Genomic DNA, 18,646 nt, shown 5'->3' on the forward strand with positions numbered 1-18,646 from the left:
AACAGTGGGGAATAAGTTTCATTACACTAGAAGTCTTTCAGAAAGCGCTGTAACTAGGTTTAAGGATATGATTCCTTCTTTGTTCTCTAATGCCATATACCAACACAGTGCAGAGTAGCTACCTAAACTCTGTAAGTGAGATAGAGTATCTCGTCAATAGTTTTACATCCTCATTGAAGACAACTTTGGATGCTGTAGCTCCTCTGAAAGAGAGAGCTTTAAATCAGAAGTGCCTGACTCCGTGGTATAACTCACAAACTCGTAGCTTAAAGCAGATAACCCGTACGTTGGAGAGGAAATGGCGTCTCACTAATTTAGAAGATCTTCACTTAGCCTGGAAAAAGAGTCTGTTGCTCTATAAAAAAGCCCTCCGTAAAGCTAGGACATCTTTCTACTCATCACTAATTGACGAAAATAAGAACAACCCCAGGTTTCTTTTCAGCACTGTAGCCAGGCTGACAAAGAGTCAGAGCTCTATTGAGCTGAGTATTCCATTAACTTTAACTAGTAATGACTTCATGACTTTCTTTGCTAACAAAATTTTAACTATTAGAGAAAAAATTACTCATAACCATCCCAAAGATGTATCGTTATCTTAGGCTGCTTTCAGTGATGCCGGTATTTGGTTAGACTCTTTCTCTCCGATTGTTCTGTCTGAGTTATTTTCATTAGTTACTTCTCCAAACCATCAACATGTCTATTAGACCCCATTCCTACCAGGCTGCTCAAGGAAGCCCTACCATTATTTAATGCTTCGATCTTAAATATGATCAATCTATCTTTGTTAGTTGGCTATGTACCACAGGCTTTTAAGGTGGCAGTAATTAAACCATTACTTAAAAAGCCATCACTTGACCCAGCTATCTTAGCTAATTATAGGCCAATCTCCAACCTTCCTTTTCTCTCAAAAATTCTTGAAAGGGTAGTTGTAAAACAGCTAACTGATCATCTGCAGAGGAATCGTCTATTTGAAGAGTTTCAGTCAGGTTTTAGAATTCATCATAGTACAGAAACAGCATTAGTGAAGGTTACAAATGATCTTCTTATGGCCTCGGACAGTGGACTCATCTCTGTGCTTGTTCTGTTAGACCTCAGTGCTGCTTTTGATACTGTTGACCATAAAATGTTATTACAGAGATTAGAGCATGCCATAGGTATTAAAGGCACTGCGCTGCGGTGGTTTGAATCATATTTGTCTAATAGATTACAATTTGTTCATGTAAATGGGGAATCTTCTTCACAGACTAAAGTTAATTATGGAGTTCCACAAGGTTCTGTGCTTGGACCAATTTATTCACTTTATACATGCTTCCCTTAGGCAGTATTATTAGACGGTATTGTTTAAATTTTCATTGTTACGCAGATGATACCCAGCTTTATCTATCCATGAAGCCAGAGGACACACACCAATTAGCTAAACTGAAGTATTGTCTTACAGACATAAAGACATGGATGACCTCTAATTTCCTGCTTTTAAACTCAGATAAAACTGAAGTTATTGTACTTGGCCCCACAAATCTTAGAAACATGGTGTCTAATCAGATCCTTACTCTGGATGGCATTACCCTGACCTCTAGTAATACTGTGAGAAATCTTGGAGTCATTTTTGATCAGGATATGTCATTCAAAGCACATATTAAACAAATATGTAGGACTGCTTTTTTGCATTTACGCAATATCTCTAAAATTAGAAAGGTCTTGTCTCAGAGTGATGCTGAAAAACTAATTCATGCATTTATTTCCTCTAGGCTGGACTACTGTAATTCATTATTATCAGGTTGTCCTAAAAGTTCCCTAAAAAGCCTTCAGTTAATTCAAAATGCTGCAGCTAGAGTACTAACGGGGACTAGAAGGAGAGAGCATATTTCACCCATATTGGCCTCTCTTCATTGGCTTCCTGTTAACTCTAGAATAGAATTTAAAATTCTTCTTCTTACTTATAAGGTTTTGAATAATCAGGTCCCATCTTATCTTAGGGACCTCGTAGTACCATATCACCCCAATAGAGCGCTTCGCTCTCAGACTGCAGGCTTACTTGTAGTTCCTAGGGTTTGTAAGAGTAGAATGGGAGGCAGAGCCTTCAGCTTTCAGGCTCCTCTCCTGTGGAACCAGCTCCCAATTCAGATCAGGGAGACAGACACCCTCTCTACTTTTAAGATTAGGCCTTAAAACTTTCCTTTTGCTAAAGCTATAGTGTAGGGCTGGATCAGGTGACCCTGAACCATCCCTTAGTTATGCTGCTAATAGACGTAGACTGCTGGGGGTTTCCCACGATGCACTGTTTCTTTCTCTTTGCTCTGTATGCACCACTCTGCATTTAATCATTAGTGATCGATCTCTGCTCCCCTCCACAGCATGTCTTTTTCCTGGTTCTCTCCCTCAGCCCCAACCAGTCCCAGCAGAAGACTGCCCCTCCCTGAGCCTGTTCTGCTGGAGTTTTCTTCCTGTTAAAAGGGAGTTTTTCCTTCCCACTGTCGCCAAGTGCTTGCTCACAGGGGGTCGTTTTGACCGTTGGGGTTTTACATAATTATTATATGGCCTTGCCTTACAATATAAGGCGCCTTGGGGCAACTGTTTGTTGTGATTTGGCGCTATATAAAAAAAAATTGAACTGAATTGAATATGGGGCTGCATGTCAGGTAAAGGCACTGGGGAGATGGCTGTCATTACATCATCGATAAATGCACAAGTTTACGTTGATATTTTGGACACTTTTCTTATCCCATCAATTGAAAGGATGTTTGGGGATGATGAAATCATTTTTCAAGATGATAATGCATCTTGCCATAGAGCAAAAACTGTGAAAACATTCCTTGCAAAAAGACACATAGGGTCAATGTCATGACCTGTAAATAGTCCGGATCTTAATCCAATTGAAAATCTTTGGTGGAAGTTGAAGAAAATGGTCAATGACAAGGCTCCAACCTGCACAGCTGATCTGGCAACAGCAAATCAGAGAAAGTTGGAGCCAGATTGATGAAGAGTACTGTTTGTCACTCATTAAGTCCATGCCTCAGAGACTGCAAGCTGTTATAAAAGCCAGAGGTGGCGCAACAAAATACTAGTGATGTGTTGGATCGTTCTTTTGTTCTTCACAATTCCATAATTTTTTCCTCAGAATTGAGTGAGTCCATATTTTTTTCCCTCTGCTTGGTCTAAAAAAGTAACCACTGCCACTGACTGCCACAATTTTTTTTCCCTCATTTCTTATAGTGTTTCTTAAAGCCAGAAAGTTGCCATTTGAAATGACTTTAGTTTTGTGTCATGTCTGTGATCTGCTTTTTTTCCCTACAAAATTAAACAACTGAATAAACATCCTCCGAGGCCGGTGATTCCAGAATTTTTGCCAGGGGTTGTATATATCAACCTATATACTAAACATTAAAAAAATAAATATATAAGAAAGTACATTAGGAAGTAAGGCATCAGGAGCAACATTTTGCATCACCACAAGCCAGGTTCCTGTTTAGGAAAGATTTCTACTATGTTCATGCTACCAGAATCAATGGTTTAATCATTATATCATTATTGAGGAAGGAGGCTCAAATTTAACAGCCAGGATTTAAAGTTGATCTGCATGTTTGTTTCATTCCTAAAAGTCTAAAATCCTCTGGATGATGATAGCCTTGGTTTAATTTTTCAGACCCACCACCATGGCAAAATTAATTTACATTTTGAATTTTTCAACCAATAAGTTCATCATAGCAGAAGACAAACTTCTTTGTTCTACAATTCAAATGTTTAGAATTTGTCACCATTGTATTTTCTTGTGTTCAAATAGAAGGGAAAAATGCTTTTTTATTTACACTGTTCTATTCAAGCAAACAGACTCTACAAACAGACACTACATTTAACCCAATTAAAAAAAAAAAAAAACAACACACACACACACAAAAACAAAAAACGTCCGAAAGTGAAGGAAAGGACACTGAATCAGCAGGGGCTACAAGATGATGGCAGAAGGTGTAAATTATAGACACCAGGAATCAATAGTCTCCCAAGGTGTACACACAGAGGCAGCTCACACGTGTATAAATAACTGTGCAACCACAGTTGATAAAGAAAAATTAAAAAATTAAAATATCCAAAAACATTTTCACACCTGTGCAAATATTAAAAATGTTCAAAGGTTAAATCCTTCCACAAGACGACAGACTATGTTATACTTATGAGAAGTACTCATACTTTCGGGCATTGGCATGTCTTTAATCACAGTCTATTGAAAATAAAAAGGCTTATTTATACAAAAAAGCTCTGACACAATGTTAAATGCAAATAAATAAATAAAAAGTCATACTTTATGACAGGGTACAAATATGAAACCCAGCATGATTTGTGCTCAAACTCACCCCTTTAATAAAACTAAATCATCACCTTTACAATTTCACCACCTTTCTACTGTGCTAAAAGCAGATGTCTTCAAAAACACAATGGTTTACAAGGTTCAGTGACTATGACTGGAGAGACTGTTTCAGAGAACTGCTGCTTCACCAGTCATGGCTACATTTTAGAATGGCACAATGTTTCAGCACAGTTAGGCTAAGATAAGGCTCAATATAATGTTTTAAAAATGTATAGGAAATGTTCAACTAGGTTTACTGAGGTAAATGTGCGCATGCTTATCTTTGAAGAGACATTTTTGTCTGTTCAGTGATGTTATGAAGCGGTTTACTTTTGAGTTCTTTGTCTCATACAATAACATTAATTAGCGCATGAGCTTCTGCTCACAAACGCTTTGTTTGCATTACAAATAGCTAAATGAGTAGATTAAATTCATGTTGCTTCTTATTGTATAAGTCAGTAAAACCATGTTCAAAAATAAATGCAACTTACAGATCGGCGCAAGTTACATTTTGCTTTTTGTTTTCCAATCTTTAATTTCAGATCTTATGGCGGAGAGTACATGAATGACTGCGACATACTGCCTTTGTTAAAGTCGTGTTCTCAGCCATCAGTCTGACACTATACACAAGTATCTGCTGTTGGATGGAAGCCCACTAGAGGTGGAGTCTGTACTGTGTTGGATTTTGCTGACTACGTACCAGACGTAAATCACTTCAAATATTGCTGTGTATGTTTTCTTGCTACTGTGCACATTTCTAGTGGTGTGTTAAAGAATTTCTCCTGCTTTGGACAAAACACAACTTGTCAAAATCATTACAGTAAGAGATCACTTTTATATTAATGCTTGCTTTCACAGTGGAGTTTCCCTCCAGCTTTGTCATTTATTACAGCACCAACAGTGCTCGACTGTAAAAAGGAGTCCAAATCAGTTTACAGAGAAGGATGTCCCACAAAAACTCAGTTGGTGGAGAAAGGAGAAAGAATGCTTTGTTCGGAAATGTTGTGTGGATCACAGAGAGCATTACCAGTGACTGTGAATACGAGCAAGTGGGATCAAAGTGGGCACAGACATCAGCTCTTAATCCCCTTTCTGACGCATTGCTCCTAAATAGAGAGTTACATAAAGCCTAGTGGAGCATACAGGCTTCTTTCTGTATCACGGAGCCTAAAACTGGACAAACTGACCTCTGCTGTGCAGCTCGGGCCTCCGCTGGCCACTTCGGTCAAGTTCTCTTCTGGCTGGAATCATCCCTCGCAAATCTACTGCTTTCTGTGCAACTTCTCTTGAAATCATTCTGAGGTGACTCTTGGGATCAGCGGTGCTGAATCGGTCTGTTAAGAGTTTTTTTTTGGGGGGGGGGGGGGGGGTGAAAAGTTAGATCATTTACCACAACAGGTCACTGTATCAATTACAGGTTCGGGGTTTAAAGTTAAACAAAAAAAAAAAAAAAAAAAAAAAAAAAAAAAAAAAAAAATCCAGTGACCAAAATAAATTTAAAGAGAATTTTATCACATCCCTTTTTGAATTTGTGCCTGGAGTTTGAAGAATTGTTGCAATGTCATTTACTGTCACCACACTTGAAACTGTCTCAGCTGGACCGGTCTATCAGGTGTGTAACAGACAGTCACGTTGTGACGGGATATCGTTAAGGTCGTTACCTTACAGGCCCCAAAACATAACTAATTTAGAAAGTCACCTGGCAATAAACATGACTGTCTGCACCTTTTAAATTTCATACACACACACACACACACACACACACACCTCAAAGTAGAAGCTGTGATCTGGTAGAATTGCAGTTTCTACCAGAAAAGATTGTGATCGAAATTCCAATCCAAATGTTGTCAAACTAGTTCTCAGAAACTAAAAAGCTCCAAAGAAACAGGATCCAAGTGCTTTTGAACATCTTCAATGAACTAATCAAGTCAAGTTGACCTGAACTCAACCTACTCTGATACCATGACTTGGATGACTGAGAATCTCAACAAAGAAACAGGATCATTTTCTAGACTTTGGAAGTATTTGTGGTAGAAACAAGTGAAATTAATTCACACCAACAACATACAAGCTCATGAGGTGAAAAGGGAAATTGTTTTCCCAGTTTTAGCACACAAACTAATTTATGGCACAGCAGTCTCATACCTGGTACTCGCCCACTGCTGCTCTGTCCGCTGCTCCTGCTCAAGGTTGACGGCGTCTTCCGTTTGAAAGAGCCTTGGCCTAACAGAGTGCTGAGGTTCTCTTTTTTGAGTTCCAGATTTTTCAAGACTGAAACTGGAGACTCAACTGCCAAGTTGCACAAAAAGACGACATAAAAAGGAAATTACATTAAACAAGAAATCAACTGATCTTGTTATTCAAGTTGCAGGGTAATGATGTCCACAATGGCAAACTGCACCTATCAATGAAAAAAACAAAAAACAAATAAATTAAAACTAGAAAATAAAACAGAATATTGTTGATGGTTTCAGAGTATCCTCTGGTCTGCTCCATCACCCTGGCAGGTCTGGTGGGCAGTCAGCAGCTGCCACAGCTCAGACCTGGGGTCCAGCCAACCTCCAGAGATGGAGGAGGATCTCAAAAGAGGATAAAAACCCTCAGCAACCAAACAAATCCAGCGCGATGTAATCCTAACAGCAGCAATGTTACTCAAACAAATTTTATTACTGTCTGTAAAGCCAACTAATGCAGTCTGTGATTTTAATTTTGCAAGTCCCATTTAAAAACAGATACATTTTTAATGTTTGTTACAATTTAAATTAGTTGTCTTCATAAAACCAATTTAAATTAAAATATTTCATGAATTGTAAGTTTACATAAGTAGATTAAAATGTATGCAAATGGTAAAACAGTGCTATTCATAGATAGACATGTTATTAAAAGTCATTTCTACAATTGATACACTTCTTGCTAAACCAAATATAAAGAGCTCTCCATGGTGCTGAATAATTATTTTATTTATATCGCACTTTTCAAACAACATTCACAAAATCTGGCTTGGTGATCTGGCCAAAAAGGATGATGGACATTTTTTCCCCCATTTTGATCAAAATATTTACAATTCAATAATGCTCCCAGATTGAAAACAATCATGACAATGACAGAAACCTTTCTGGAAAACCTCAAACAGAATGATAGATTCTCATCATCTTATAGTGTGCCACGTTTCATTGAAATCCATCCGGTTCAGGGTACTAGCGGTCATGTTAAACTTTCACTGAATGAAGCAACACACACACACACACACACACACACACACACACACAAAAAATGTAATTTGTGGTTATTACTGCAGGTTTAGAGCTTCTGAAGACTAACTCAGGATGTACTCAACCCACAACAATTTTGATAAGCCTATGAAGTCACAATGCTTTTGGGAAACGATATGCAATACAATTTCCTGTACAACTCCTCACTCGGGGGAAGCAGGAGTAACAGGAAGACAGAGGATGGGAAGGAGAGGAACAGCAATATGAGCCAGTAAGCCAGCAGTGAGCAGTATTTCTGGTATTTATATTTGCAAATTGTTTATTATTTTCACTTTGACACTGTGTGCTTCTTACCCTGTGTGCTGCTATACAATGCTGCTGGAACCTCAATTTCTCTGAGGGAGTCTTCCCAAGGGATTAATAAATTTCTATCTAATCTAATCTGGTCTGCAGTGGGTTTTCTTCTAAACAAATCAGAAGACCTTCCACCATCACTTTGCTAAGAGTGACCTGGCCAAGGGAGCACCAGAAATCCACGGTTACAATACAAATATATTTGTTAACAGGTCAACTGTCACAATGTCAAGAAAACAAATATTGGTCAACAAATGTACATTCCTTTAAAATGGGGTGTGAACTCCTGATGGGTGATGAGTTCAGATAGCCTAAAGTCCTTCTATAAGCCGTTTCATGCACCCTCCATTTAAACCAAACTGTTTTCCCTCTATGAACAGAAACCTGTACAACATGAAAAAGTATACTGGGTGGCATGTCTGAAAATGTACCACATAAAGTGCAAAACCCCCAACTTTTTTCCAAACCAGTGAAAATGTCTGTCTCAAAAGTTAACAGAGACTTTTCTCTCCGAGTTTGTCCGTGTTCTCTAAAGTAAACGACAAGTGTGTGAAACAGTCAATGTTTAACAAACCATAAGGTACAGTGATGCACAGTCTCATGTTTATGGAGCTACTGAATGGGTGTACTACAGGTCACCAAAACAAAGAAACCAACAGTCAGACATTAGACCTTTGTGCCTTTGAAAGCTTTCCAAGAATGACCAAATTTCCAGTTGTGTAGACCAGAACTATTTTTACCCGACGTGGGTACACCGACGTGTTTTAGTAATAGCAGACAACATTAAAGAAAATCGACATCACATCTCGCAAATACAGTGATCTGTGAAGTGAGCCTGAACCAATTTTTTTTTGTTTTTTTTTATTTTAAATTGGACCCATCAGGCAAATGTGCCATCTCAACCTGACAGAGACAGAACAATTAAATCAAATATTAAATTAATCAACAATTTTCTGATGTCAGTGGAGGCCAAATGGTTGTGCGTGCTCAGTGCAGAAGGTTCCAAGTTAAAGACCACCCCTGCCTACTCTCCATGTAATGAGCTGCATCAGGAAGAGGATCCAGCATAAAGTTTGCAAACTGAACTGAATTTGGGTTATGGGCAAAACAAAATACTTGAGGACACCATCGTGAGCTTTCAACACCGATTGATAGATTTCACCATTTTCTCACATTTTATGGAACAAACAACTAATGGACGAAATCAGAAAATAATAAACATTAACCAGTAATGAACATGATCATTTCAGGAAGAGGAATTTTTTTTAAACACCCAACTGGCTATCTTTTTTGTCAATTGATATCCTTTTTTGCTGGGATTAAAAAAAAATTGTACACATAATACTTGTTATGATAAAATATTTGAACATAAGGTTAAAAATCATTGGTAGAATTTATAATTTGACCTATTGGTAAATTAGCCAATGGATAAATCTTTTAACCAAAAATAAATCAACAAATGAAGTTACAAGAAAAAAAGTTTGTTAAAACCATAACAATGTACCAATGTCCAATATAAATAAGTTGCAGGACCTCCACAATCTAAGTATTACCAGAAAACCCATCTCAATTCTTTGACCAACTTCAAAATGGACACAAATTAAACCATTTTATAATTAGAATTAAACCATTTATTTTATAAACCATTTTCTGCTGCTTCCACCAATTTTGACAACAAAAAGCAAACACTCAACCATGACAGGCCTCTACTGGTGGTTGGCTCTCACTGCGGTATTGTATCACTTCCTGTTCCGGAGCACAGCGGTGTTTTGATGTATCTGTTGGCTGTTTAATCTGCGTAGTTAGATTGACCTAGAAAACTAGATAACGATTTGTTTCACAGTGTAATCTTCACGTGCCTTAACTAAAGCACTCCCTCTGCTGAATCACCTCTAAATTATTTACACATTATTCACTTTGTGTGTTTTTAGGAATCCGCTAGCTTAGCGCAGCTACTAGCTCTTAGCCGGTTTAGCATGGCGGCTTCTCCTGTCTCTCCCGCACTTTTCTGCTCTGTGTGTGAAATGTTTAGTTATTCCTCGGCCTCCTTTAGCAGTAATGGTACTTGTAATAAGTGTAGCTTATTCGTAGCTTTGGAGGCCAGGCTGGGCGAATTGGAGACGCGGCTCCGCACCTTGGAAAATCCTACAGCCAGCCAGGCCCCTGTAGTTGGTGTGGACCAAGGTAGCTTAGCCGCCATTAGCTGTCCCCCAGCAGATCCCGAGCAGCCGGGAAAGCAGGCCGGCTGGGTGACTGTGAGGAGGAAGCGTAGTCCTACACAGAAATCCCCTGTACACCACCAACCCGTTCACATCTCTAACCGTTTTTCTCTACTCGGAGACACACCCACCGAGGATCAAACTCTGGTTATTGGCGACTCTGTTTTGAGAAATGTGAAGTTAACGACACCAGCAACCAAAGTCAATTGTCTTCCGGGGGCCAGAGCAGGCAACTCTGAAGGAAATTTGAAACTGCTGGCTAAGGCTAAGCGTAAATTTGGTAAGACTGCAATTCATGTCGGCAGTAATGACACCCAGTTACGCCAATCGGAGGTCACTAAAATTAACATTGAATCAGTGTGTAACTTTGCAAAACCAATGTCGGACTCTGTAGTTTTCTCTGGGCCCCTCCCCAATTGGACCGGGACTGACATGTTTAGCCGCATGTTATCCTTGAATTGCTGGCTGTCTGTCTGATTGATGTCCAATAAATGAGGTGGGCTTCATAGATAATTGGCAAACCTTCTGGGGAAAACCTGGTCTTGTTAGGAGAGACGGCATCCATCCCACTTTGGATGGAGCAGCTCTCATTTCTAGAAATCTGGCCAATTTTATTAAACCCTCCAAACCATGACTATCCAGGGTTGGGACCAGGAAGCAGAGTTGTAGTCTTACACACCTCTCTGCAGCTTCTCTCCCCCTGCCATCTCTCCAATACCCCATCCCCGTAGAGACGGTGCCTGCTCCCAGACCACCAACAACCAGTAAAATCTATTTAAGCATAAAAATTCAAAGAGAAAAAATAATATAGCACCTTCACCTGCACCACAGACTAAAACAGTTAAATGTGGTTTATTAAACATTAGGTCTCTCTCTTCTAAGTCCCTGTTAGTAAATGATATAATAATTGATCAACATATTGATTTATTCTGCCTTACAGAAACCTGGTTACAGCAGGATGAATGTGTTAGTTTAACTGAGTCAACACCCCCGAGTCACACTAACTGCCAGAATGCTCGTAGCACGGGCCGAGGAGGAGGATTAGCAGCAATCTTCCACTCCAGCTTATTAATTAATCAAAAACCCAGACAGAGCTTTAATTCATTTGAAAGCTTGACTCTTAGTCTTGTCCATCCAAATTTGAAGTCCCAAAAACCAGTTTTATTTGTTATCTATCGTCCACCTGGTCGCTACTGTGAGTTTCTCTGTGAATTTTCAGACCTTTTGTCTGACTTAGTGCTTGGCTCAGATAAGATAATTGTAGTGGGCAATTTTAACATCCACACAGATGCTGAGAATGAAAGCCTCAACACTGCATTTAATCTATTATTAGACTCAATTGGCTTCGCTCAAAATGTAAATGAGTCCACCCACGACTTTAGCCATACTTTAGATCTTGTTCTGACTTATGGTATGGAAATTAAAGATTTAACAGTATTCCCTGAAAACCCCCTTCTGTCTGATCATTTTTTAATAACATTTACGTTTACTCTGATGGACTACCCAGCAGTGGGGAATAAGTTTCATTACAGTAGAAGTCTTTCGGAAAGCGCTGTAACTAGGTTTAAGGATATGATTCCTTCTTTGTTATGTTCTCCAATGCCATATACCAACACGGTGCAGAGTAGGTACCTAAACTCTGTGAGTGAGATAGATTATCTCGTCAGTAGTTTTACATCCTCATTGAAGACAACTTTGGATGCTGTAGCTCCTCTGAAAAAGAGAGCCTTAAATCAGAAGTGCCTGACTCTGTGGTATAACTCACAAACTCACAGCTTAAAGCAGATAACCCGTAAATTGGAGAGGAAATGGCGTCTCACTAATTTAGAAGATCTTCACTTAGCCTGGAAAAAGAGTCTGTTGCTCTATAAAAAAAAAAAAGCCCTCCGTAAAGCTAAGACATCCTACTACTCATCACTAATTGAAGAAAATAAGAACAACTCCAGGTTTCTTTTCAGCACTGTAGCCAGGCTGACAAAGAGTCAGAGCTCTATTGAGCCGAGTATTCCTTTAACTTTAACTAGTAATGACTAGTAATTTTGATACTGTTGACCATAAAATTTTATTACAGAGATTAGAGCATGCAATAGGTATTAAAAGGCACTGCGCTGCGGTGGTTTGAATCATATTTATCTAATAGATTACTATTTGTTCATGTAAATGGGGAGTCTTCTTCACAGACTAAGGTTAATTATGGAGTTCCACAAGGTTCTGTGCTAGGACCAATTTTATTCACTTTATACATGCTTCCCTTAGGCAGTATTATTAGAAAGCATTGCTTAAATTTTCATTGTTACGCAGATGATACCCAGCTTTATCTATCCATGAAGCCAGAGAAGACACACCAATTAGTTAAACTGCAGGAATGTCTTACAGACAAAGACATGGATGACCTCTAATTTCCTGCTTTTAAATTCAGATAAAACTGAAGTTATTGTACTTGGCCCCACAAATCTTAGAAACATGGTGTCTAACCAGATCCTTACTCTGGATGGCATTACCCTGACCTCTAGTAATACTGTGAGAAATCTTGGAGTCATTTTTGATCAGGATATGTCCTTCAATGCGCATATTGAGCAAATATGTAGGACTGCTTTTTTGCATTTGCGCAATAGCTCTAAAATTAGAAAGGTCTTGTCTCAGAGTGATGCTGATAAACTAATTCATGCATTTATTTCCTCTAGGCTGGACTATTGTAATTCATTATTATCAGGTTGTCCTAAAAGTTCCCTGAAAAGCCTTCAGTTAATTCAAAATGCTGCAGCTAGAGTACTGACAGGGACTAGAAGGAGAGAGCATATTTCACCCATATTGGCCTCTCTTCATTGGCTTCCTGTTAATTCTAGAATAGAATTTAAAATTCTTCTTCTTACTTATAAGGTTTTGAATAATCAGGTCCCATCTTATCTTAGGGACCTCATAGTACCATATCACCCCAATAGAGCGCATCGCTCTCAGACTGCAGGCTTACTTGTAGTTCCTAGGGTTTGTAAGAGTAGAATGGGAGGCAGAGCCTTCAGCTTTCAGGCTCCTCTCCTGTGGAACCAGCTCCCAATTCAGATCAGGGAGACAGACACCCTCTCTACTTGCTAAAGCTTATAGTTAGGGCTGGATCAGGTGACCCTGAACCATCCCTTAGTTATGCTGCTATAGACTTAGACTGCTGGGGGGTTCCCATGATGCACTGAGTGTTTCTTTCTCTTTTTGCTCTGTATGCACCACTCTGCATTTAATCATTAGTGATTGATCTCTGCTCCCCTCCACAGCATGTCTTTTTCCTGGTTCTCTCCCTCAGCCCCAACCAGTCCCAGCAGAAGACTGCCCCTCCCTGATCCTGGTTCTGTTGGAGGTTTCTTCCCGTTAAAAGGGAGTTTTTCCTTCCCACTGTCGCCAAGTGCTTGCTCACGGGGTCGTTTTGACCGTTGGGGTTTTTCTGTAATTATTGTATGGCTTTTGCCTTACAATATAAAGCGCCTTGGGGCAACTGTTTGTTGTGATTTGGCGCTATATAAATAAAATTGATTTGATTTGATGACTCAGTCTTACTGGATGTAATCCAAATCAGTTGGCAACACTGTTTGGAATATGTATAATATTCACGAAACCATTTTTCATGTAATAGCTGACAGTTTTAAATAATTTTGTGAGACAAATAAAAAGGCAAAATTGAGAATGTACACAACATGGGGACATTTACTGGGAGATAAAATGTCATACCTGGCACTTCACCATTAACAGGGTTCTTGTGGTTTGAACGGCCGCTGCTGTGTCGCGAGGTGTCATCTGTAATGATTGCACTCCCCTCTGGATTGGCGTAAAAGAGGAGAAGCGGCTGGAATTGACTTTTGATACATTTGGAGACCACATCTTTCCATTTGGAGCCAATCTGGAGAAGAAGAATGAACACGAAGCGCTCAACACAGCTGCAATTTTAACAGACGTAAGACTACATAACAATCTGAAAATCTAACAATAATCTGACATGTACATACTCTGTAAATACTTAGGATAAAAATTCTGGGTGAAAGAAAAAACAAAAAAGGTTGGTCCTTTTCTTGTATTCAACAACAGGTGACCAGGAAAACCTCATATGCAAGGCAGGAACACTTCTTCCAGGAAAAAGTAGCCTAGACATTATTACTACTACAACAGAATTACAAACCTCATTTTCAAACTTAATATTTTTGGCAGTAGATGACCCGGGTAATGACACCACATACCGATGGTCAGTCCACAATAAACAATAAAAAAAACAACTGGGAAAAACCTGATAAAATCTAATTTCTGCAAAAATAAATTATGTACATATGTATTATGTAAATTATGTACATCGAAAATAAATTATGTACTTAGAGTGAAAAGTTATGTCATACGAGTATTTAGCAGCTTGTTATGATTATAGGTACAGACATTGTTCCACACACTGTCTGAACAGTACTGCACCTGTCTACTAAATTTGTTGTACAAATCAACTGAATTAAGAGAAATAAAAGAGGCTTCATAAAGAACTTTCTCATGGGTGACCCAATAATTATATTAATCACACGTATTTTCACAGTGCTAATCAATGGCTTTGATCAATTCAGAAAAGGACTTTGTACAAGATTGGTTGCTTGCGTTCCCACATGGGAACATTATTTATAACCACAGTCTAACAGAGAAAAAAAAAAAAAAAAAACGCCTGACCGGTGATACAAAACATTCCACCAATGCAACTGCTCCCAAATTTGTGCACAGTTTAATTTGTCTTGGATGTTGAAAACAACTGAGGCCAAAATTGTACAATCACATTAGCTAAGCTGTGAAAGGTGTGCGTCTCGCCACAAAGGCACCACAAAGGCAGGCTGCGGGCTAACAGATGCTCATGTGCTCCTTAATTAAACAAATGATGAAAGGAATGGGGTGGGGGGAAGCACGAGAGGGAGAGATGGTTAAAAAGGTCAAGAGGGAACACAGGCAGCAGGGCAAGTCATACATGTGGATCTGGATTCAGACATGTTAGCTGCAAGTTTTTGGTGTCATTTTCTCTTCAGAAATAAATTGTTTGGGATTTTCACAAAATCCAGACAGTTGGACAATCAAGTTGTTGGAAATTATCGGATGTTGTACATACTAGTTACTTAGGCCTGTCATTGCGTCAATCTGATGCATCGGCAAATAAAAAAAAACTGCATATAGCATTAGTGTATGCAATGGTACTTCAGCGTACTACGTATGCAGATGCACCAACTGTGGTTGACATTGTTGACAGCTGTGGCATCCCTAACAGTTAGCATTAACTGCTAATGATTAGCCTCAACCAGATAGCCAAAATGAACATTTGCTGCAATTTCCAGATTTCTGGATGTGAAGCAAACTGGAATAAATCAGATATTGTTGTGCCAACATGGCTGTATTTAGCCATTCTAAAGTTTAACGTAGGTTTGTCATTCTGCCTTTTCAACCCTTTCTTGATAGAATGATCAAAGCATATTGCCACCCAATGAAGTCTGGACAGCTTAAGGTTTCTTCTTGTCAAAATGGAATGCTCCTTTCAAACTACACATCAAGCGCTGTTAGCATTTCCCATAGCCGTTATGACCATATATCGCAATGGTAACGGCAAACGCAACACTGTTTAACATATGCATAAAGTTTTCTTCAACATAACCATCCCTGGTAAAAATGGCTGTATATTCCCCATCCAGATACCCAGTAAGTCCTGAGAAACTTTGATTAAGAGACATTTTAACACCTGCAGTTTACTCAGCAGTGAGATGAATAGCATAATGGCTTTATTGCTCTGTACGTCACATGCCACAGTAGTTCTTTTCGTGGATGAAACTTGGGCAGTCGCAGAAAGACTGCCAAGTTTCCTTCCAGGTATGGACTTGGCAGAAGCAGACAACAGTAGATCCTCCATCTTAACTGGGGGTGGGCTGCACATGCAGCACAAGCTGCTGATGGACTGACACAAAGCCAGCCAGCTGCTGCGCCATAGTCCTGGAGAAAAGTGTGAGGCAAAAATTCTGCCTCGTGTGTGCGTGTGTGTGTGTGTGTACACACTCACAAAATGAATCAAATGTGCAGAAAACAAAAGGGGAACAGATGACAAATGAAAATAAACTCCCCTCACAGCTTGTAACTAGGCAGCCTCAGCCACATGTCAACTTAACCGGTGGCACTACTGCAGTACTTTGTGAGTATAGTCTTTGTGGAACTGCAGTGCAACTGGAGATGGGGGGGTTAACTGCTTCTTCAGGGCTATAAAACCTAATCAACACATGGGATCGTGAAGGGCAAATCAATGTGCTTTCCTCTGCGGTGGGGGGCTGCAATGGGAGAGCTTTGCGTCATAACTTTCTCACCTCTTTCACTGTGGCGTCATCAAAGAAGACCCACTTTGCGGACTTGGTGTGGAAGGCGAAGGCACAATAGTGGCGGCTGGTGTAGCAGATCATCCCCACGAGCAGCAGCTCTCCCTTTTTGGCGTGCTCGTCTGTCACCCTGTAGAAAAGCTGCGACCGCACGGGCACACAACGCCAATTACTCATTGCCATCAACGGTTACAATCAACATACAGCCAAGTGAAGGATGTTGACAACCAGTGGAATCAGTTACTCCGTGTGCGTATAAGGAATATGGTTTGAGGCGTTGGAGGAGGGGGCACGATTCAACAATAAGTACAAGTGAGCCGGCGCCATTAAAGGCAACGCTTGATTTCTAAGCTGCTCTGGTCCAATAGCAAAAACATACAAACCTTTCTTCTACTTCTGTGCTTACTCCAAATGTGCAAAAGACTTTCTTTGTTAAATCGAGTCACATGGTATGCTCACAAATGGATCAAGGCTTTTCTGGCACATTACTGGACAAATTCTTCTCATGCTAATGGAAGAGCTCAAGAGGGAGCAGTCAAGAAAAAGATTTCTAAACTTCATCAGAGAAGTTATGTAACGTGTCAGGCATGAGAGCTTGTCCTCAGCTGAACTGCACTGATTTGGCCCTCTTCTTCTAAACTGAGCCAACAAAGTCATCACATTCAAACAGGCTACTGAGGGATATTTACTGGAAATGTGCCAAATGTTTGTTTCAATTTATGTGAACATTGCACATAGTTTAATCAGGTACATAAATGCAGGAAGAAATAATTTTTTGAGTGCAAATAAGACAACCAAAGCCACATGTGGGAAAGTAAATACTGCAGCAACCACAGTGTGTAATACAATTCTAAACATTTTTTTCCTCTCCACTCCTGTGATGTCTGCTCATCCCACATGTTCTCTCAAACACGCACATGAGCAGGAGTTTTTGACAAGCTGACCGTGGCCAGCAGGAGCTTTTTGATTAGAGGCGTGAACCAACTGGGCGTTGGACTGATTACGCAACAGCCCCGCCTCACAGAGAAATAAATCCCCCACTTCATGCGCCACGTACGTTTATTTGCACAAAAAAATAAATCGTTTTGTAATAGTTATATTTTCAACCAGAAGACGTGCTAAAATCAAATTCTAATTTCACCCATGACAAGTCAAAAAATGAAAAATAAGTCAAAATATCAGGAAATCAAATGACTTATTTAAAATAAATAATAATAATTCTGGTCTTGTTCTTTTCCAGAATAATAATAATTATTATGATGATCACAACATCATGAACCACAAAACTGATTTGGATAAGTCTTACACTTATAATTTCCAAAGATCTTGTATTTAAACATTCTTTTTAGGTCTGTCAATGTGAAACTCCAGTTAGAAGAAATAACACTGTGCACTGTTTACCAGATTTATTTTAACACAGATTTTTCACGCCGTTTTATTGTTCAGACACTCTGACCTGTGTGTGTCCACAGGCACAGAGATGAAAAGCTTCACTCAAAGTATAAAAGTCTTCTGTGTGTTTTGTAATCCAATATCCAGCCAAAGAAAAAGCAGAACTTTTGAAACATGAAGCCCTGCACAGATCTCACAGAACTCCTGTTGCTAACAATAAACATGCTTTTTTCCTCTCACCTTCATCAGGTTTTATACATAATAAAATCTGGTTTGGACATTCTGTATTTTACAGCGATAAGACCAACTTTAAATAGCAGAACTACATTTATTTAATTCGGTTTCACAACAAAGGATTTTATTGTGAAGTGCATTCACAGGCATTTCATCTCCGTGGGCCCTGTGGGTGATATTCGGAGCTCCTTCTATAGTCACAAAAGCAGTGAGATGAGAGAAGGAAGAATTTGTTGAAGCAGCTGTGAACAGATGATGTACCTTCTATGATCCAGTGACCCTTAACTGGCTAAAGAGGAACTAAAACACTACAGTCCAACAAACTAAGAGTACTATGGCATCACATATCACAACTGCAAGAAGACAATAGCTGCCTTCCCGACTACTTTGGATAAAGCAGCAAAGATCTGTGGTATTGGCGCTGACCTCCTACAAGTAGTTGGAGATGCTGTTCTCCTGATGTTGCAAACAATCTTCATTTCCATTTGGGAAACAGGCATAATCCCAACAGACTGAAAGAGAGAACATGTTGTCCTT

General features: G+C 39.4%; 1 protein-coding gene across 2 annotated transcripts in view; it reads right to left on the minus strand.

Moving 5' to 3' along the window:
• LOC117505139 (inactive ubiquitin carboxyl-terminal hydrolase 53) overlaps positions 1 to 18,646 on the minus strand; it is a 61,344-nt gene that overhangs the window by 15,917 nt on the left and 26,781 nt on the right. For both annotated transcript variants that reach the window (XM_034164687.1, XM_034164688.1), the window contains 4 exons: positions 16,475 to 16,624; positions 13,845 to 14,013; positions 6,488 to 6,631; positions 5,530 to 5,676 (listed from right to left, as the gene is read on the minus strand). In XM_034164687.1, the coding sequence (XP_034020578.1) occupies positions 5,530 to 5,676; positions 6,488 to 6,631; positions 13,845 to 14,013; positions 16,475 to 16,624 (610 nt within the window). The remainder of the gene's footprint in view (positions 1 to 5,529; positions 5,677 to 6,487; positions 6,632 to 13,844; positions 14,014 to 16,474; positions 16,625 to 18,646) is intronic.

This window comes from Thalassophryne amazonica, chromosome 23 (assembly GCF_902500255.1).
Source record: "Thalassophryne amazonica chromosome 23, fThaAma1.1, whole genome shotgun sequence".
Lineage (NCBI taxonomy): Eukaryota > Metazoa > Chordata > Actinopteri > Batrachoidiformes > Batrachoididae > Thalassophryne > Thalassophryne amazonica.